General features: G+C 37.9%; 1 protein-coding gene and 1 long non-coding RNA gene across 8 annotated transcripts; one reads left to right on the top strand and one right to left on the bottom strand.

The window, feature by feature from the left end:
* Positions 1 to 4,961: 4,961 nt before the first annotated feature.
* On the top strand, positions 4,962 to 11,572 carry pfdn4 (prefoldin subunit 4). Its single transcript, XM_057858066.1, has 4 exons — positions 4,962 to 5,077; positions 6,449 to 6,556; positions 7,596 to 7,736; positions 11,274 to 11,572. The coding sequence occupies exons 1-4, from the start codon at positions 5,051 to 5,053 to the stop codon at positions 11,403 to 11,405; spliced, it is 408 nt and encodes a 135-aa protein (XP_057714049.1). The 5' UTR covers positions 4,962 to 5,050; the 3' UTR covers positions 11,406 to 11,572.
* A 4,616-nt stretch (positions 11,573 to 16,188) lies between these two features.
* On the bottom strand, positions 16,189 to 19,613 carry LOC130930079 (uncharacterized). 7 transcript variants are annotated; one of them, XR_009066988.1, is made up of 10 exons: positions 19,452 to 19,613; positions 18,832 to 18,930; positions 18,662 to 18,768; positions 18,268 to 18,315; positions 17,375 to 17,435; positions 17,252 to 17,302; positions 16,983 to 17,051; positions 16,761 to 16,874; positions 16,607 to 16,677; positions 16,189 to 16,472 (listed from the first exon to the last, which is right to left on the bottom strand). It is a non-coding gene; the product is annotated as an uncharacterized LOC130930079 (long non-coding RNA). The 7 variants fall into 7 exon arrangements; XR_009066990.1 differs by lacking the exon at positions 18,268 to 18,315 and adding an exon at positions 19,005 to 19,038 and having other exon boundaries at positions 18,662 to 18,738; positions 19,452 to 19,601; XR_009066985.1 differs by lacking the exon at positions 18,268 to 18,315 and adding an exon at positions 19,005 to 19,038 and having other exon boundaries at positions 16,190 to 16,472; positions 19,452 to 19,598.
* Positions 19,614 to 22,482: the final 2,869 nt, after the last annotated feature.

Raw genomic sequence — 22,482 nt, 5'->3', positions numbered from 1 at the left:
TCCCTTTACGTTTGACTTGACCCCCCCCCCCCACACACACACACACACACACACTCACAACCCCGGCAGAAATAAAACATGTCGACAACATGCCTTCTCCTCCGCCACCTTCAAAGAAGAGTGATATTAGAAGTTTTTTTGTTTTTTTTTTGGCCAGGAGCAGCCACTGTAGGTAATGTAAAAAGATGGAGGTGGGGAACGCACCACTGATTTTGCTACTGAAAGTGTGACCTGCGTCAGAGCATAGACTTCATAATTTATTGACGGGACACAGGGCGTGGAGCGGATTCATAGGGAGCCTATTTTTTTTTTTTAAACTTAAAATTCAAAAATATTCAAAACCAAAGCTGCTACCGACCTAAAACCAAAACAGGCATATACCTTATGTATATATGAGTCTCCATGAGCAGCAGCATCAAAAAACTCGTCATTTCCAAATAAAATCCAAAATAAAATTATTTTTATATACGTATAGCAAAACTTAAAATGGCTATAAAATTCTCAGATTTTACACTAGATGTACAAAAATCACCAAATTCAGAGATAGCCTCCTATATTTTCAGGATCAATAGAAATAAACAACATATCATATAAGTTTTTGCCCAAAATATCACCTTAATTTTTTTTTTTATTTACAAAATTTTATATATCATTCAATTTTCACATCAAAAACTTAAGACTCGTGGAAAACATGCAGAATCAATTATAAATAATATATAAATAATAATATAATAATAATAATAATTATAAATAATATATAGATTATTAATAAATTCTGTACACAATCAAAATTTATTATACAGGGTGACCCAAAAACAGTTTACACTGCCATAATACAACTTAAATGCCATGTTTATTCATCTTAGAATTAGAATTTAATCACAAATTATACATTATTGTAAAGAACATGTACAGTACACTCTATTTTTCAATGTGTTCTCCCTTAAGTGTCACAACAGCCTCCAGGCGCCTGCGGAACGCTTGACAGGTCTTTTTTTATGTAAGATGCTGTCATCTTTTCCCAAGATCTAACAATGGACCTCTCCAAGGCTGCCACAGAAGTTTGTGGCTTCTTACAGGCACTGTCCACCACAGTTGCCCATATGCTATAATCCAGGGGATTGAGATCTGGACTCTGGGGTGGCCACATATCACCTTGTCAATCAACTTTTTGGTCCACACAGATCGGGTTTTCCAGACCCAGGTTTTCGTTTCTTTGTAGACTGCACATCTGGATATTCTCAGATTTGCTGCAATCTCAGTAGGTGTCAGACCGGCACGCAGCAATTCAGGTACAGCTAAAGCTTTCTTCACTTTCAGCAGAAGCACAGGAATTATAGAGACGAGAGATTATCAGCTGCATTGAATGACCTTAATGAATCACTTAAGCATGACAACAAGAGATGTGCAAAATTTCCGATTCTTAGATTATTCGCGATTAGGCCGTGGAAGATTCGAGAACGATTCACAAACATCCAAATTCCGATTATTGAAATATGCCAAGTAAAGCAGAAGTGCGACACACTCAGCGCGCCGCGCGGTCTTCGGTACGCAATTAGGGACGGAGCGAGAGTAGCTAAACATCATGCTTCTCATTACCCGGCCCCTCGGGTAACGCCAATGCTCAACTCACGGCTCTAGCTCAACTCATGCCACGAGATAAAAAAAAACAACAACATACCTGACTGCTGCCGAAAAGCTGCTACAAGCCACATTATATTACGGTAGATATCATTTATATAGGACTAGATGCATTATAGTTTCGGTATCGTTACCAGCACATCTACAAAAAACTAGATGCGGGCGTTAGTAACGGCCGCCATCTTAAAGCAGTACACTTCCCTGCAAGGCTGTTGTTGCGAACCTTCCAAGCGAACCTAATTAACTTTTTATCTAAAATACTCCTAAATCGGTAAAATATTGACTTGAATCTATCTTTAAAATAGTTTTAAAACTTTTACATGTTGAAAGTAGACAAAAGAGAAATTATGGAATAACAGGAGCAATTTTAACAACTTTAACGGTTGATTCACAACATTAAATTAATTGAAAGTAGTTTAAAGCTGCTGATATAGAATGGGGACTGGAGTTTTTTATTTACTGTTATTTTTGTATATTTGTTTACTGCTATATGTTAACTTGATACTGAAATAGTAGTTTGGTTTAGCCTGAGAGGATTTTTGAACAATTTTGGAACTAATGTACAAAACAAATTAAAAAAAAAAAAAAAAAAGGGAGTGGGGTGCATCAATATTCGTTTTATAATCGAATCGGAGCCTCTGAATCGTAATCATAATCGAATCGTTAGGTGCCCAAAGATTCCCAGCTCTAATGACAACCTATTTAGATATGTTTCAATGGCTTTTAAACAAGCAGTCAACTGAGTGTAAACTTTTTTTTGGGTCACCCTGTAGAACAGAATAGAATAGAATAGAATAGAATAGAATAGAATAGAATAGAATAGAATAGAATAGAATAGAATAGAATAGAATAGAATAGAATATCACTTTATTGTCATTATACAGTTGAAAAACAAAGAGCTTTCTCTGTTGAAAATTCTTGTGAATAAATGCTTAAATTGTGGCATTTCTATAGATATTAATGTAAAACAGTCTAGAATAGATTCTTGGTTAAAAGCAAAAAAAAAAACAAAAAAAAAAGAAAACGGGCAAATATAATGTATTTTATGTAAATATTTCGAAGTATGACGCCAATGCCGTAGCGGCTAATTTCTCACTTGGATTTTTTTTCACAACGTTTCAAAATACATGCATGGTATGAAAAATATAATAATTACCTTGAATCCTCGAACAAATCACACCTGAGACAATCCTTCCTGTTTGTACGCTGTGCAGCTTTCGTACTTTTTCAACCTAAATCCGGCGTTAGATCGCTGCGTTTGTTTGAGAATAACTGCTCTTGATGCTGGGTGTGGGCAGGCGTCCTACGCAAAGGCGTGGCGCAGTGTCTACGGATAGTGACCTGTCAATATATTATGAAGTCTCTGGTCAGAGTTAGCATAACGTTATGCTGTGTGAATTTGGGAACCTGCAAAACTCGAGTAGGAAGCTGCTTAGAGAGAAGTGTCCTGTTGTATGTGTTTTCTACTGTTAACGTAAATTAAACAGCGAGAAATGTAGTAGACCGAGGTTTGCCCACTTCGCCCCAAATTTCATTTTTATTTTATTTATGTGGTCTTAAAGCAGCACAAAGGAGCTTTCTTTTTTTTGTTGAGTTTGGCTGTTGTAAAGCAGTGCTGTTTTACCTCCATAGGCTCCATTTGTATTTATTTTTGTGATTCCCTGACGAAGACGTTTTTTCAATTACGGTATATTTAATTCCTTTATTTTGACAGAGAATGTTGAGTGCCAAATGTTTATTTTTTGCATTTCTGGATAGTTAAGAGATCATTAGCAACAACTATAACTTTGTATTTTTTAAAAATGTTCCTTTAGTAGTTTTTGAAAAAAAGTTTTGAATCGAACGGTGTATCACCTGAACCAATGCATATGAAAGTTAGTATAAGTCATTACAGATTTATTTTGCATTGATCATATAGCTTATCAATTAATTAGGTTCATATTGGTGAGAAATGTAGCCCTGACCCCCATTCACCCAATCTGTTTGTTCTTATTAATGTCCCATCCCCAGCAAAAAAGTGTACATGCAGGTTATGCTGTTATATCGTCTCTACCAATGTTGAGACCAAACCTACGCCCTTGTGTCAAATGTATGGGCTGCAGGCCAAAAGCGGCCTGCCAGGGGTTCCAATCCGGCCCTAGGGGTTGTTCTGCCTGACAGACATGATGTAGCTCTTTCATGCAGTATATACAAAATCACATGCTTTTATTTTGACATTGACACCATAAAATTGTGGATTTGTAGACTTAGCAGTTACATTTGCTCGTTCAGCCCCTTCCAGTCAAAACATCTAGCACTGTCAATGGCAGTCAATGATTTAACAAGTAAGTGACTGAAAATGCCCTAAACTAACAGGAAGCAAGCTGGGAATGCCCTAAAATCAACATGAAATGACCCGGAAAAGCACGAAAAATCAACAGGAAATTATCCAAACTTTGCAGGAAGTGACACATACTTATCTTGAAATTACATAAAAGGGATGCAAAATTAACTCATTGCCTGCCTTTAACAAAAATAGATGTCCAATTCAATTATACCAGAAGGACTGGCTGCGAATGCTCATCTCCCAATGCCACTGACAGCGCTCAACGTCCAATCCATTTTGACTGGGATGAGCGAATGAACATTGCTTCATCCGCCCCTCTCAGCCAAAATTAATTGGAGATCTAGCGCTGTCAATGACAGCTGGTGATTTAACTTATTTGGTCAAAAATCAGCCCATGAATATAATCCAGCGAACTGGAATGAGTTTGACACACCTGGTCTACAACACTAGTCAACAACAACAAAAAATTTTGCATTGATGCTGAATCCAAATCTAGCTTTTTTTTTTTTTTTTAAACTACTGTATCGTTTTTTTTCTGTTTTTTTTTTTTTTCTTTTTTCATTCATTCATTTACTCATTCAATGCATATTGCATATACATATATTTTACATATTTGCAAAGTGCTGAAAAGTTTAACTGGAATTGAGTAAAACAATCTGTATAAAATACTATAACATAGGAATATCACAAATGCTAGTTGCATGAAAACTAAACCATACATAAAAAAATGACCAGACTATAAATCAGCAACCCAAAATTGTACAGAGGAATTTCACACACACACACACACACACACATACAAAAATACAAAAACAGAAAACATCGAAGTCTTTCTTTTTTTAAAATTAATTTATTTATTTAAATTTATGTATTTATTTATTTATTTTAAATTAACCCTAAGGGAAATGCTCAATTGACAGACTAAATAACTTCTTTGCTCAGATTTTGTTCACGCTGAAGGCAGCCAGTTTTACGATTGGTCACATGGGGGTGGGAAGCCGTGGTCCTTCGTTGCGCTAGGGGCGCTGTTTGCATGACTTTCACATTGTTGTTGTGACACGCGGTGTGAACGAGGTAGAGACGATGGCTGCAACGATGAAGGGTCCTGTGGTAAATTGATTTAAACTGACTGTTGTTTCTCTTTTACACATTTAGAATGTCTCCGGAATGGATGCTATGAACAAGAGCTTGACAATATAGACGAGACCGAGCTTCTAATGTTTATAAATCGCAGTCACACCCTCATGTTAATCGCAATAATTTGTGCTAATCGTCAACTCGCTACCTCGCTGTACATAATATCTATCTATACAGTATTATTTAGAAATTTAGAGCTGAATTAGGATTCATTCCTCTGGCGATGAATTTGCTCAGACATTCATTCTTTGATAGATGGACTAATTAAGAGAAAGACGCACCGTTACACAAAATGCATTTCGTCGTTAGTTACCTTTTTGATATTGATTGCAGTGTTCGTTGTTATTTAATTCTACCTACTCGTGCGTAAAGATGTGCTATAATAGTGCTGTACATAAATAGGGCTGCACCACCAATTCCGTCAGTGGCCAGACTGTATGCCTTTATAATAACAAACTAGCCTGACATATACTTCAAGGGTTGGAGCTGAGATACTTTCAGGACACAGAATTTACAAATACTGACAATTTTGTTTTTTGCCAAATTGACGTGAGCAGCAGAGCAGCTATTGGCTTTTTTAAATGTTTCGTACATTAGTTACAAAAATTGTACAAAAAGCCTCTCAGGCTTAAAAAAAAAAAAAAAAAATCTATTTCAGTATAAAGTTAAAGTTGTTAAAAATGCTCCAGTTATTCCATAATTTCCCTTCTGTCTACTTTCGACATGTGAAAGTTTTAAACCTGTTTAAAGATAGAGTCAAGACAAGATTTTGCCAATTTAGGAGTATTTTCGATAAAAAGTTAATTAGGTTCGCTTGAAAGGTTCGCTACAACAGCCTTCCAGAGAAGTCTACGGCTTTAAGATTGTGGCTGTTTACTATCGCTGGCAAGTCTGTCATTTCTCATGTAGTTTTCTATACATGTGCTGCTAACGCCGCCGAGTCTGTCATTTGGCATCTAGTTATTTATACATGTCTTATCTACCATAGCATTATGTGATACTAGTTCGTTGCGGCTATTGGCAGCACTCAGGTATTATTGTTTTCTTTATCTAGCGGCATGAGTTGAGCCAGAGCCGTGAGTTGAGCATTGTCATTACCCGGGTAATGACAAGCATGATGTTTACTCTCAGTCCGTTTCTCATTGCGTCCCGAAGACCTTGCTGACTGTGTTTTAGTTTCGCTTTGCTTGACATATTTCAATTATCGGAATTTGGATGTTTGTGATCGTTCTCAAATCTTCCACGTCCGAATCACGAATAATCTAAGAATCGGAAATTTTGCACACCTCTACTGCTGACCATGTATTTTGATCAGACTTCACAAAACTCACCTCTTGCCTGCAGGGAGTTGAAGATGTCAATGTCACTTTCGAGGACCAGCAGAAGATCAACAAGTTTGCCAGGAGCACGAATCAAATGACAGAGCTCAAAAAAGAAATTGAGTTAAAAAAGGTGAGCACTGAATTAGAGAGAGCGCATGGCGTTATTGAATACAGCTTTCAAGTTTTGTCCACTGGCATGCTCAGCAATCTGGCATTTCCCATCCCTTGCGGTCAAAATCGGGAAAAGGCCCTATGCTCATATTTCCCTGAAAGATTTTTGAATTAAAAAAAAAAATTGTCCTATCGTATAAGGTGTTTTGAGAGTATTTTTCCTCCCTTGCCGCTAGAGCTGCGTATTGCGGGTTGAAGCATTTGCGATACAACAGTCGTTTGAAAAAAAAAAACATAAATAAGGAATTCAAGCCTGAGAATGCTCAGTTTTTTTTCTGTACGCCAAATGGGCACTACTGTATTTCAATGTTGCTTACATGGCCGAGTCGGGGCAAACTGACTGGATGTGTGTGTCATGCACGCACAGTACGTGCATGAGTTGTATCAATTCATACAAACTTTGAATATTAGACGAAACAGGGATTGTTTATGTCTTTTATTTGTGTCCTCTTTTTGAAAATCAAAGCATGATTGCCCTAGAATGACAGAGAGGCAGCGTGTGTAGTCATTTGTTTTGGTGCCTCTGCACACGCAGGACAGTTTTCTCACTTCAAACTGCGAGTTGGTGGGCATGCGTACTACATTTACGGTCTCAATGGAAAAAGGCAGTCTGAACGGGCACGCCAAATAAACAGATATGAAGAAAAATTGGATTTGTGCATTAAGACCTACTGTATGAACCGAGCCTCAGACTCACATTCTCCGTATCTAAGCTGCTGAACGGGACAGATTGAAAACAAAAATTAAAAAGGGGTATATTTATAGGATTCGTTATATTTGAGAAAAGAAATTGTTTGCTTCACCTTTTAACTAAAGACGTCATTTGTCATTGCCTTCTCTAGGTCGTGGGTTACATAAACATGGTGGATCAGAAATATTTGTCTTCCAAATGACTGGGCATCATCATATTTTTTATGCCATTGTTATGCATGGTAATTGTAATAATAATGCGAGCTACTCTCCAATTCACACCACCGATGTACTCTTCTGCCTTGCAGAAATCATTGCAGAACTTGCAGGATGCTGGCGATGACCTAATGATGTTTGATGACGACTCGCTGTTGATTCCATATCAAATTGGCGATGTATTTATCAGTCACACGCAAGAAGAAACGCAAGAGATGCTTGAGGCTGCTAAGGTTGGTTCACTACTGAGCAACTGTACACAACATTAACACACAAGCTAAAAAATGTAATGAATGCGATAAAGTTGTTTTTGTTTTGTATTGTTTTATGTACACATTTTTTTTTTTTTTTCAAAAATATTTACCGAGTCATCCAAATAATTAAAATTACATCTTCCAATCACTCATCAAAATCAAGCACCTTGGCATACAGACTGTTTTTAACAAACATTTATTAAAGAATGGGTCTCTCTCAGTGTTCAGTGAATTCCAGCATGAAACTGATAAAATGCCTCCTGTGAAACAAATCCTGTCAAATTTCCTTGCTCCTGAATAGAGATGTCCTGATTTGATACTCATTATCGGTACCAGCACCCGATACGGCTGTTTTTGGAGTATCGAATTGGGTGACAAGATCGGATCTGATCCAGCAGTCACGTGTTTCCAGTTACCATCGTGTTTTTCGGCTGCTGTAAATCAAACCACTTGACAGAATGAGACTACTGCTCTAGTGAAAGTAATGATAAGAACAGAGTGTCCTTGCATATGTTTTTGAGCCAGCAGAGCTCCATTTAATACAAAAAAAAATTTTTTTGCATTACTTTTTACGCTTCTAAAAATATATTGGTAGGTATCGGATCGGCATCAGATCATTAACGGTAAAACATATCTTGAAAAAAATTAGATCAGAAGTGAGGGGAAAAAATCAGCATCGGGATACTCTGTGCTCTTGAAATTTTCACGGTCAACTGTAGGAGTGTAGCAATTTATCTGTATCAATATATCGATTGGTTAAGCACAATCAAATCGAAATAGATAAAAACGCAAAAAAAACAATCTATAATCTTTTAGATATGCAGTTGTGTTCCCCCTAAAAAAAGGGATTGCATTCAAATGTCTGAAATGTTTCAGCAACAAACATTGTCTAAAACATCAAAATTGTATTTCTTATACTTTAGGTAAAATATAACATTGTTAAAGGTGGAAGGCAAGTTAGAATTTGTAATATCGGCAACTATTGCATCGTTTTCAAACAATCAATATTGTATTGTATTGTCATGAAATTGGTGATTTACACCCCTTGACAACTGTCAACTGCGTTACAAAATGAAGTGTTCGGGAATGAAAGCAAGTCAGCCACAAAGTGGTAGACAACATAAACTGCCAAAATGGACGTTGAAGCGCGTAGTGCAAAGAGGTCGCCCACTTTCTGCGGAGTCAAGTTGCTACAGACCTCCAAACTTAGTGGACTTCAGATTAGCCAAAGAACTGTGCAAAGAGAGCTTCATAGAATTAGTTTCCATGGCGGAGCGGCTGCATCTAAGCTGTACTTCTGGAAGTCCAGCGGAAAATGTCAAATGTAGTGAAGTACGCCGACGTTAGACTAGAGCAGTGTAAACAGGCTCAAATTGAATGACAAATCGCGCTTCGGCGAGTCTCGCTTTGAAAGATGCCTGAAAAACGATAATTGTAAAGTTTAGTGGATTGGAGCAAAGCTGAGACTGAGATTGACTGGCAGACTCTTTGTCCAACATTGTTGTTTGACCTCATAAATGTGCTTCTGGAAAAAAAAGTTTTAAAAAATTCTCATGAGCACACACCTAAACTTTGAGGACAGGTTGTGAAGCTGCAAAGGGTGGACTGACATAATATTGAATCTTATTGATTTGGAATGGGAAGTCACTTAAATTCATTTGTCAGCAAATACTTTTGACAAAGTGTCTTAAGAAACCACATTTAGTAAAATGAATCATAGGCACTCTGCATTGATCAGTTGGGGAGAAATCACATGCCCAGGAATATATGTGTTTATATTAGGTTTAAAAATTGAGAAATAACATTATATACAGTGCCTTGCAAAAGTATTCGGCCCCCTTGAATCTTGCAACCTTTCGCCACATTTCAGGCTTCAAACATAAAGATATGAAATTAAATTTTTTTGTCAAGAATCAACAACAAGTGGGACACAATCGTGAAGTGGAACAACATTTATTGGATAATTTAAACTTTTTTAACAAATAAAAAACTGAAAAGTGGGGCGTGCAATATTATTCGGCCCTTTTACTTTCAGTGCAGCAAACTCACTCCAGAAGTTCAGTGAGGATCTCTGAATGATCCAATGTTGTCCTAAATGACCGATGATGATAAATAGAATCCACCAGTGTGTAATCAAGTCTCCGTATAAATGCACCTGCTCTGTGATAGTCTCAGGGTTCTGTTTAAAGTGCAGAGAGCATTATGAAAACCAAGGAACACACCAGGCAGGTCCGAGATATTGTTGTGGAGAAGTTTAAAGCCGGATTTGGATACAGAAAGATTTCCCAAGCTTTAAACATCTCAAGGAGCACTGTGCAAGCCATCATATTGAAATGGAAGGAGTATCAGACCACTGCAAATCTACCAAGACCCGGCCGTCCTTCCAAACTTTCTTCTCAAACAAGGAGAAAACCGATCAGAGATGCAGCCAAGAGGCCCATGATCACTCTGGATGAACTGCAGAGATCTACAGCTGAGGTGGGAGAGTCTGTCCATAGGACAACAATCAGTCGTACACTGCACAAATCTGGCCTTTATGGAAGAGTGGCAAGAAGAAAGCCATTTCTCAAAGATATCCATAAAAAGTCTCGTTTAAAGTTTGCCACAAGCCACCTGGGAGACACACCAAACGTGTGGAAGAAGGTGCTCTGGTCAGATGAAACCAAAATTGAACTTTTTGGCCACAATGCAAAACGATATGTTTGGCGTAAAAGCAACACAGCTCATCACCCTGAACACACCATCCCCACTGTCAAACATGGTGGTGGCAACATCATGGTTTGGGCCTGCTTTTCTTCAGCAGGGACAGGGAAGATGGTTAAAATTGACGGGAAGATGGATGCAGCCAAATACAGGAACATTCTGGAAGAAAACCTGTTGGTATCTGCACAACACCTGAGACTGGGACGGAGATTTATCTTCCAACAGGACAATGATCCAAAACATAAAGCCAAATCTACAATGGAATGGTTCAAAAATAAACGTATCCAGGTGTTAGAATGGCCAAGTCAAAGTCCAGACCTGAATCCAATCGAGAATCTGTGGAAAGAGCTGAAGACTGCTGTTCACAAACACTCTCCATCCAACCTCACTGAGCTCGAGCTGTTTTGCAAGGAAGAATGGGCAAGAATGTCAGTCTCTCGATGTGCAAAACTGATAGAAACATACCCCAAGCGACTTGCAGCTGTAATTGGAGCAAAAGGTGGCGCTACAAAGTATTAACGCAAGGGGGCCGAATAATATTGCACGCCCCACTTTTCAGTTTTTTATTTGTTAAAAAAGTTTAAATTATCCAATAAATTTTGTTCCACTTCACGATTGTGTCCACTTGTTGTTGATTCTTGACAAAAAATTAAAATTTTATATCTTTATGTTTGAAGCCTGAAATGTGGCGAAAGGTTGCAAGGTTCAAGGGGGCCGAATACTTTTGCAAGGCACTGTATGTACTGTAATACTTGGAATATGGCGATTGAATCCTGTTCAGAGTTATTCTAAATCCTGCGATTCTGTGAGTAGGAGGAATTGGAGCAAGAGGTCAAAGAACTTGAAGAACGCGTGTCGGCCATCCAGAAGCTCCTGTCAGACCTGAAGGTGCAGCTCTACGCAAAGTTTGGCAACGACATCAACCTGGAAGCGGACGAAAGCTGAGATGGGATTTTTGATGAATACTCACTCAGGACTTTAACAGAACATTTGACAACAATAGGAGGTCCAGTTGGAGCTGATCTGCAATGTTAACACAAAGATAAATAAGGACAACAATGGAAGAATAAAAAAAACAGGAAAGAATAAATGCCTTTCAGGTGTATTTCGTTCAGTCTCTTTTTAATTTTTTTAATCTTGTTTGATCAGTTTTGTAGTACAATAGAATTGGAATGAATAGTGGCCTTGTGTTTAGCAATTCCAGGTGTTGGGGTTAGAATCTTGGCTCAAGACTTCATATACTCATGAATTATGATTCTACTTACTCAGAAAAGTCTTGCATCCTCCCACATTTGAGAAATATTTAAGATTCCAATTGGCTCATAAGTATTAATGTGAATGGCTATTTGTGGTGCTTGAGTAGTGAATTTCTGCTCATGAGTTATAACCCCTGTAAAAAAAAAAAAAAAATCACATTTTGTGTGATAAAATTTGACACCATATTTAATAGTGTCGCAGTGGTGAGTCCAAATAAAAAAGAGGCAGTTGGAGATGTATCCTACCCAACAATTACATTTCTAGGGAAGAAGTACATAAAGGGGAAAACACCTTTATCATGTGCATCCTAGCAGAAATATACTTTAATAAAAATTTCTGATTTGTAATAGTGGGGAAAAAAATGTCACAATCTAGTATTTTCAGAAGGTTGCTATCTCAGGTGGAGGCAGACAACAATCAATACCGGTAAATTTATAACCAATCAAATGTGAGTAACACAGGTTGCCCGCCATGGCTCTTAACGTCCTTAATACCTATTGTCAATTGGATTTGTGCTCAAATCATAGGGATTGAGAACTAAGGTTCGATCCGTTTGACAAATTTAAAAGTGGTATGTGATCTAAAATTTAAATCTGTTCGTATGTGCGTGGTTTTAGCTGTAGCTGTGACTTGAGTGAAATTCAGTTAAACCTGCAGAGCAAGCGTTGCATACTTCATTCTTTTTACAAATGTACAAATAATTGTTAGTCAACAGCTTCATATCAAAGAGTCGCTTTTGGTAGAATGCAATATAAATTGTATATACTTGTAATCACAATGCACACATGGAGATGATTGACAGATCAAAGATTTTTATGAAGAAATCTGAAAATATTTGTAAATTTATGACCCAGTTTTTGTTGTTGTTGTTGTTGGATTTTTTTTTTTTCGCTTTTCATCCAGAGGGGAATACAAATTGTAGTTTTTATTGATTGTGCTATAAATGTTAAAGTGCAGGCCCCCCCTGAACTACAACGAATTTGACGGCCAATATGCTTTTGCCATTCATTCAAGTGATGGTGCGTGCAAAATGAAACCACATGGCGTCGCTCTCCCTCCAACGGCAAATCCAAACAAGTGACTGGTGAAAATCAAATCAAATGAAACTAGTAGTACATTTAGTTTCCAAGGGCGTAGGTTTCCTTAGAGATTAATATTATTATTTTTATTATTAATTACATTTACATACATACAATTACAAAAAAAAAAAAGTTCATTTTTTGTTGAGTTTAGCTGTTCTTGTGGACAGAAACGGTAGTGTTTTACCCCAAGGAAGGCTCCATTTTTATTTATTTTTGTTATTAGGCTCGAGCGTATGACGTGGCACTCGCGAGGTTTCCGCCGCTATCGCCATTTTGGAAGCGGGAAACATAAACAGTGAGGCATTTCAACACAGGTCGCTCTTTAAAAATGGTTGGAAATTATTGTGCGGTAAAGAATTGCAACAACCGATCGAATAGAAAGGAGAATGTACAGCTCGACGGAACACCATTGACTTTCTTCCGGATCCCTACATGGAGAAAAAGCGAGGGAAAGGTCATATCTGAACTCACCAAACGTCGAAGAATGGCATGGGTGGCCTCGATCAGAAGGAAGGGCATAACGTTTGATTCTCCAGTAACACACAGAGTTTGCTCTATGCACTTCCACTCCGGTAAGTTAATTTCGTTTGTTTACGCAAATTTCGGTAACTTTATGCCCTAAGTCGGCCTGTTGTTAGCTATAGCTACAGCTAAACAACTAGCATGCATACATGTGCATTGTCTTCATAAGACATAATTCCTGTCGTTGCTAAATGAAAAAGCTGTAATATTGTGACGTGAGAGAGTGGCAAAGAATTTGTACACAGGCTACATTTTCTGCAACAAAAAATTTGTACATCCGTGGTCACAGACTAATGTAAACACACATTGCCTACCTTTGCTAGAAAGATGGTGTTGCCGTTTGCTATGGTCATAATGTGCAGATCCTGCACCCATCCGCAGCAAAACTGTTCGTAGCTTTGTAGGGATTTGTAGTTTCGGAATTGCTGATGAGTGTAGTAACTTACTCCAAACACTAAAGAAAGCATGATGCCCATTTCGCGTAGTGGTGGAAGCTTGTCGACATCTTTATTCCATTTGTGTTCGGCTTGCTCGTAAGTGTCAACATTGTTCACATCCTTAAAATTGCTCACATATCTGTCCTTCGCCGTGGTAACAAGTTTGTCTCTGTATCGAACTGGCAAGTTTTCCTTACTTTTTTCCATCTTTGGCACTCGTAGTTGAATTGTATTTGCCGTTAAGTTTAAATGTCCCGTGATGCAGACGTGCTTCCAAAATGGCTGCGTTGTCGCAAATCTCGCATGATCCCGTGCTGCTGTGACATAAACGCTCGAGCCTAATACCATGACTAAGACGTTTTTTCAGTTTTATTTATTAAGATGGTGTTGAGTGGTCTTAATACAAATATTTATTTTTTTGCATTCCTGGTTTGTAAGAAATAAAATAAAATTGGTATTTATTGTGTTTCTTAATATAATTTATGTTCGAATATTGCTATTAGGCTCGAGCGTTTACGTCACAGCAGCACGGGATCATGCGAGATTTGCGACAACGCAGCCATTTCGGAAGCACGTCTGCATCACGGGACATTTAAACTTAACGGCAAATACAATTTAACTACGAGTGCCAAAGATGGAAAAAAGTAAGGAAAACTTGCCAGTTCGATACAGAGACAAACTTGTTACCACGGTGAAGGACAGATATGTGAGCAATTTTAAGGATGTGAACAAAGTTGACCCTTACAAGCAAGCCGAACACAAATGGAATAAAGATGTCGACAAGCTTCCCAATACTACGCGAAATGGACATCATGCTGTATTTAGTGTTTGGTGTAAGTTACTACACTCATCAGCAATTCCGAAACTACAACTCGCTACAAAGCTACGAACAGTTTTGCTGCGGATGGGTGCAGGATCTGCACATTATGACCATAGCAAACGGCAACACCATCTTTCTAGCAAAGGTAGGCAATGTGTGTTTACATTAGTCTGTGACCACGGATGTACAAAATTTTTGTTGCAGAAAATGTAGCCTGTGTACAAATTCTTTGCCACTCTCTCACGTCAAAATATTACAGCTTTTTCATTTAGCAACGACAGGAATTATGTCCTATGAAGACAATGTACATGTATGCATGCTAGTTGTTTAGCTGTAGCTATAGCTAACAACAGGCCGACTTAGGGCATAAAGTTACCGAAATTTGCGTAAACAAATGAAATTAACTTACCGGAGCGGAAGTGCATAGAGCAGGGGTTTTCAACCCAGTCCTCAAGGCACACTGTGGGTCCTGGTTTTTGTTCCAGCCGATCCAGCAGAGACAGTTGAACCAATGAGGCTTCTGCTAAAACAAGCCACACCTGACTGCAATCAACTGATTGCACTTGTAAAACACCAGATTGGGGAAAAAGTGTTGTCATCTTGTTTGGTAAGAATGAAATCCTGCACCCACAGTGTGCCTTAGTGGAATAGGTTGGGAACCCCTGGCATAGAGCAAACTCTGTGTGTAACTGGAGAATCAAGAGAGTCTGGCTGCAGCCCGCCTCTCTCAGTACCCTGCGCCGCTCGTCTCAGTACCCATCCCGCAGACAGGAAGTGACGCAATATCGCAGCTCTCAGACCGGAAATGACAACATGAAACAGCGCTCGAGCTCCGAGCTTCCGGTTTTATCGTAATAGTTAGCGTCCATTCGAACGTAAATACTAGTTTACTTTTCTTTTCGCACGTCTTTTATTTTCGGTTTCAGCATCACTCATTATTATTTAAATAATAATTTATTTCCATGCTCCTTAAATTGATTTGGTGAAATCGGGAGATTAACTCTTTAAGCGCGGTCAGTTTGTTAAAGCCTGGTGATTTTACCAAAATGAAAAACATGGTTACAGTACATCAAAATTAAAATACACACTACTGTAATAAAGGTTTAATTGGTGACTGAAAGATCGCATGTGACCTATCACAGTGTGTACTTTAGTTTGTCAATTGTAAAATATACGCCAATTGAGAATTATTAGAAATTGCTGTCATCCTTACATTTTTATGAACGGACACATTAATATAGCTTCATTACAATTTAATGTATCAAAAACGTAATATTCTCTCCATGTTGCAACCAAACCAATTTTGTCTTTCATTTTGCTACTTAAATTCATTCATGTGAGTGAAGATCCTAATTAACTAATTCAGAAACTATATTAAACTTTCTGCTCCAGGAAAGGCACCTTTATTTCAAACAGAAATGACAAAATAGTTGTCATGTGTTAGTTGTTTTTTTCTTTTATCCCAGACAATAGTTGTAGGTTGTTTTAATTACCTGACATTTTTCGGCAAGCACTCCCGCCTTCATCACAGGTAATTAAAACTACCTACAACTAACATCTGGGATAAAAGAAAAAAAAAACAACTAATTTATAAGTGTAGAAAAATGAACTCAATACAACCAGTTCTAATGTGGTAAACTTTATTTTTTTAGTTTTATTATTTTTTTTATTATTATTGAGAGAATACCAGATATTTTCTTTGGTCAACAATCTCCTCAAAAAAGGTAAATCCATCTTCCAGATGGTTGAAACAGAACTTGAATGGCTCCAAGACATTGTAGTTCGTGCTCATCCTCTTCCATCTGCAGGATGCTTGGGAACTCCTACTGCATTAATTCCCCCCCCAGCCCTGTCTGAGGCTTTTGTGCAGTCTTGCACAGTCCTTTTACCAAAACTGTTCATTGGAAAAGAGAAAGAAAAGAGCTATTTGAATATTACATAAGTAAAATAAAAATGATGCTTTGTTAATTTTATACTTGATTTTTCTTTTCAGGCATTGCATTAAACTAGGTATATAAACAATCTTACCATTTTTTTCCCGTCATATCTTTTTGGAGTGGGCCACCACTAACTTGAAGGAGCTGTGGTTGCACCTCTTCCTAAAAATAAATCAGTGAATAAAGGGGGACATGTTCAAAAGTGCGTCAGAGTAATGGACACTAAAAAGTCTTTAAAAGCTGACCTCAGCAATTATATTCAAATTTCACTTCTGTAGCTGATAGACTGGTGGCACTTCACCCTGCAGTAATGCTTTTGCCTTATCTGTCCAATGGGCAAACTCTTTCCTGTGGCTCACCTAAGTTAAAAAATACAAAAATAAGTATTCCACATTTTCCAACAAAGAATTAAGGTACTGTGCACCTACTTTCCTATGAATGCCATATCAACAGTTTCAAAGACTTACCATGCACCCAAGTTTGAAATTGTCCGCTAGCAATATACACCACCACTTCCTCAGAGTTGGCATATCAGTCTAACAAAAATTAAAAACAAGTGTAAATAAAGAATAACGACAAGGATATTTTGTACCCCAATTTGAATGATTCAGTGAACTTCATTTTACAATGGTTAAACTCAAAGAGAGCATCCAGAACAGTGCAAAGAGCATACTACAAATGGATAAATGAATACAAATATAACAGAGGACAAAATTGGACAGTTAAACTCACCTACCATCAACATGAAGATGCCACAGTCCTTCCCCTATGGCTGTCCCGAAAAACCCTAACGTAAGAATTTAACCGAGTCACTTCCTTCAAGTTTTGAATCAATGAATATACACACTTTTACAAATACCTCTATTTCACTTCCAATCCTCTCTTTCCATGTCCCCCTGTTGATTGACTGTCAACGTTTTCTGCAATTGAAAATATAGGTTTATATTAAATACAGTAGTTAAACAATTACAAACGTGTTTCCATGCATAAGAACACCAACCAGTCAGGTTTAAATGATTCATGCAAACAAAACAAGGGCGTAGGTTTGCATAGGGACGGTAGTGACATAACACGACCAACTTTTCAGGATGCTAAAGTTGTCCCCACCAACTTTTGAGCAACCTTATTTGCATTATATTCGTCCCTACCAATGTTGAGACCGGGCCAACGCCCTTGAAACAAAACATTCGCAATTTTAGAGTGGCATTTTAGAATTTTGCTTCAAATGATTGGATGAATCATCTGGAGTGCAATTCTGCTTTAATTGAAGGGGCAACATAAAAGGATCGACTGGAACATACCTTCAAAACCAAACAAGGCTATTCTGGATCATCATGGAAACGCCATGCCAATATGAATGGTTACTGAATTTCATTAGAGATAACAATAGTTCTGTGATCTCAAGATTGGATCTGTTTTTCTTCCCACAAATAATTGGAATTTGGATCATTTAATTTGTTATGATTTGACTGTTCTTTGAAAATGAACCAATGCTCCAAGTTGTAGTTGTTACTAATCAGCCTTACAGGCAAATGCATGTGTGGGTCACATCCTGTAGGCTTTCACTATGTTGCAACAACATAGGGGTCAGCCACAAATATGGTCCTTCCCTGAAAAATACATAATCTATACACACGGACATATGTTATATAAATACAAACGTACGCAGACACCTACATGAGCCCATACAAGCATTCTGTAGGCTACATAGTTAAAATAATACCCTACACACGCCAAAAAACTTTTTTATACCTTTGAATGAGCTACTTGTTAGACAAGTTATAAATATGCATTTCATATCTGCAAAAAAACAAACACAAAAAGTTACATTTTACTTAATTGTACAAGTGACATTATGTTCTTTAGAGAAACTAAATCCTCAAAATTCACAGTTGATTCCATTTCATTGTTCAGGCCAACGTTCCAAAAGTCAGCACGTGTCAATCAAACTTTCTTTTTTTAGACAATCAACACCATTTCTGGCCTCTTTATATTCAAGATTTGCATAAGCTAATGAGAATGTTGATTGGTTAAATAAACAAAGAGTAAATAATCAATTATGTCCAATTGTTAACTAATATAAGGAATAATAAGCCTATCCAGATTTCCACTGAGCACAACATTTGTCTCAGACATAAAAACATACCAGCCGTTCCTGGGCAGGATGAGTTTGAACCGTCCATGAAACTCGGCATGGTCTTATATTGTCACCATTGGTCCTGTCTGCACAGTGGGTTTTACAGTGTTCGATGTCTATCGAAAAAAGTGTTCAGCACAGTCCAAAATCTAAAGTACATTACTATTTATGCTACTTACTTCCATTTGGATCTGTGTGACATCCCTGTATCTGCATGGGAAGACTACCATTTGGGGGTCGTGATTTAGTTTCTTCCCAATGGGGTGGTGATCTTGCAGCTAGTAAAAAAAAAACAAAATAATGAAAAAATATATAGCTAAGCAGAGTAACAATATCAAGAAAAAATTACAACCTTGTCCTATTTGGATCATGTGACAACATTCAAACTACAAAGGACCAGACAAAACAAATGAAGGCAAAACAACAATACCATACAACAACAAAAACAGCGAGCTGCGAATTGCAGGCATGTACATAATGAAAAATAAGAGTGCAATATAATGAAAACTACACAAAGAAGACTGTTCATTGTGAAAAAAAAATGTAAAAAGCATTAGCAGCATTAGCTAATTCGCTGCTGAATTCATCAGTACGTATTAAACAATATAAATAGAGCAAAGTCGCATGCAGTTAGTAAAGGAAGACATTATTTAAATTGCATTAAGAATACTAGATATAAGTACGGTCTTTTCAACTCAGAATAAACACTTCATATTTTCACCGCAAGTGTTGTTTAACTATTTAACATTTTTAAACATGCATACGCTTTTAAAAACTTTTTTTCAGTGCGGCCACTTACCGTGTTTTTTTCGCGAGAGGTGAAATAACGTAACTTGTTTTCGTCGCAAGGGTTGACGACATTTCCGGTCTGAGGGGACTGAGAGCTGCGGTGTTGCGTCATTTCCTGTCTGCGGGATGGGTACTGAGAAGAGCGGCGCAGGGTACTGAGAGAGGCGGGCTGCAGCCAGACTCCTCTCGAATCAAACGTTATGCCCTTCCTTCTGATCGAGGCCACCCATGCCATTCTTCGACGTTTGGTAAATTCAGATATGACCTTTCCCTCGCCTTTTCTCCATGTAGGGATCCGGAAGAAACTCAATGGTGTTCCGTCGAGCTGTACATTCTCTTTTCGATTCGATCCGTTGTTGCAATTCTTTACCGCACAATAATTTCCAACCATTTTTAAAGGGCGACCTGTGTTGAAATGCCTCACTATTTATGTTTCTCGCTTCCAAAATGGCGATAGCGGCGGAAACCTCGCGAGTGCCTCGTCATACGCTCGAGCCTAATTTGAATCTGCTAATAAAATCCAGACATTTATTAATATACAAGTTTTCTAAATGTTTCTTTAGCAGTTTTTGAAAACAAAGTTTTGAATCGAACGGTGTATCACCTGAACCAATACACCTGAAAGTGGTTTAATACAGATTTATTTTGCATTGATCATTTATCAATTATTTTGGTTAATATTTGTGAGAAATGTAGCCCCGATTTCCATTCACCCAATCTGTTTGATCTTATTAATGTCCCGTCCCCAGCCTAAAGTATACATGCAAGTTATGCTGTCATATCGTCCCTAGCAATGTCCAGATGTGGAAGTGGAAATGCTGACTGATGACTCTCAAATCTCTCAAACCCCATTTAAAAAAAAATATTATTATTAAAAAGCCGAACTAAAAAGTGATTATAAGAAAGGTTTAGAAGCTAAACTAAAAAGTCTTAAAGTCTCCTTGTAAAGATATCAACAGTCCGTGCCTATGTTCTTGATGCCCTCTGCCAGGCTGTTCTAGAAGTGTTACTGAATTCAGCACCCCTGTAAAATTTTTATTCTGACCCATGAAACTGTAAAAATGCCGGTGATGGAGGGAGGACTTCATAATACAAGAGGGATAAAACAAGAGTAGATAAATACTGTACTGTATAATGAAACGGTCCAAGACCGTTAACAAATTTTAAAAAGGAAGAAAAAAAAAGTCCTGTCATTCCATAGCCAGAATTTCAGAATAGAGATTTGTTTTTTTTACTATCAACACTAAAACGTGATCAGAGAAAAATAAAGAAAACGCACTGTGACAAAAACGATGGAAACGTGGAGGTCGGCGTGTATGTGGTCTTCGTCTACTTCTGTTTGTCAGTGTCGGCTACGTGATCTCTGTTGTGGTGCTACAGTGAAGGAAAATTATTGTGTCTGCCCTTTCCTTTCACACGCTCATTCAAATGTCAGGACAGTCAAACAAATCCACTGAGAAAGTTGCTATTTGCTGATCCTGTGCTGTGCATTTTATTCGTAAAAAGACATTAGCCTTGACTCTACTTCTAAAATCAAAATCAATGTTATGTAACATTAATGCAAAGGTCTGGATGCCCAAGAGTTTACTAGTTTTCGTGGTTTAGCCTTGTTTTGCATTGTTATCATTCATTTAGTATATGCAGGTAGTCCCCAGGTTATGAACGAGTTCCGTTCCTATGCTGGCAGCGTAACCTGAGTTTCCGTGTAAATAAGAATTAACACTTTAACACCTTGACTTCTAAAATCAAAATCAATGTTATGTAACATTAATGCAAAGGTCTAGATGCCCAAGACTTTACTAGTTTTCATGGTTTAGCCTTGTTTTGCATTGTTATCATTCATTTAGTATATGCAGGTAGTCCCCAGGTTATGAACGAGTTCCGTTCCTATGCTGGCGACCTATTCTGAATTTCCGCGTATATCAGAATTAACACTTTAAGTACTCTTAAACTTGCCTGGAATTCTAGACTCACCGCTGTTCCAGCGATAGAGTCTGGCGACTGTTCCCCGGATCCAATTCCCAGGGCAGAGCAAGCCACAGCAAACACAAAGCGGAGGGGACCAATCAGTGATGGGCGAGCGTGACATTGGTAAAGCGACGAGAAACTCTAGCAAGAGGGTGTAAAGATACAAGGAGAACGGAGAAGTTTATTCAACGTGGCTAGCGCGAGACGGTTGCTGGGGTTTTGGCAACTCGATGTGTTTTTGATCATTTAAAACTGAATTTACTGCGGATTGGAACATATTCTCGGCTCTCTCGTTCGTCATCTGTGTTGTGGGGACGACTTCCAACGCGCAAGAGTGACGTTGCTCATTAAGAACACGTCACGCAAATAAACGAATCTGATTGCACGGATTATTTAGTTCTGGCTCGAGAGGGCAATGAGGAGCTGGGTCCCAGACTGTTCTCCTGGTGTTTGAAAAAAAAAAACAGAACAGTCTCGCCGTGCTAGGCAACTCTTAAACCCCCCAAAATCTCAAAATAACTATCCAAAAAACATGTATTATAAGCAGTGATGTCATTTACTGTAATCTGATTACTAAGCGCAGTTTGACTTTTGGTTGGGGGGGGGGTTAAAACATGTTGATGGAAATACCTCATCATTTGTGTGCTTTCTCTATTATTTACGTTGTAAATTCTCAACAAAGATATCAACAGTATGAATGAACATGTAGAGTTATGTACTTGGCAAAAAGAGTGAAATAACTGAAAACAGGTTTTAAATTCTACTGTCTTCAAAGTATCCACCCGATGCTTGTATTACTTTTTTGCACACTTTTGTTAGTCTAGTAATGAGCTTCAAGATGCAGATACCTGAAAAGGTTTTTACTTCACAGGTATGCCCTATCAGGGTTAATAAGTGGAATTTGTTGCCTTTTCAAAGGGGTTGGGACCATCATTTGTATTGCATTGAATGAGGTGTGTCCAAACTTTTGGCCTGTACTGTATATACAGTATATACAGTATATCTCAACACTGTTCATGTTCAAGCTCAGTTGTTGAAGCTTTAGAAAGCTTAGGTTTAAAGAAATTCTAAAT

This window comes from Corythoichthys intestinalis, chromosome 2, assembly GCF_030265065.1.
Source record: "Corythoichthys intestinalis isolate RoL2023-P3 chromosome 2, ASM3026506v1, whole genome shotgun sequence".
NCBI classification, from domain to species: domain Eukaryota; kingdom Metazoa; phylum Chordata; class Actinopteri; order Syngnathiformes; family Syngnathidae; genus Corythoichthys; species Corythoichthys intestinalis.
The sequence above is the reverse complement of the archived record's forward strand: the minus strand, read 5'-3'. Positions and strand labels throughout refer to the sequence as shown.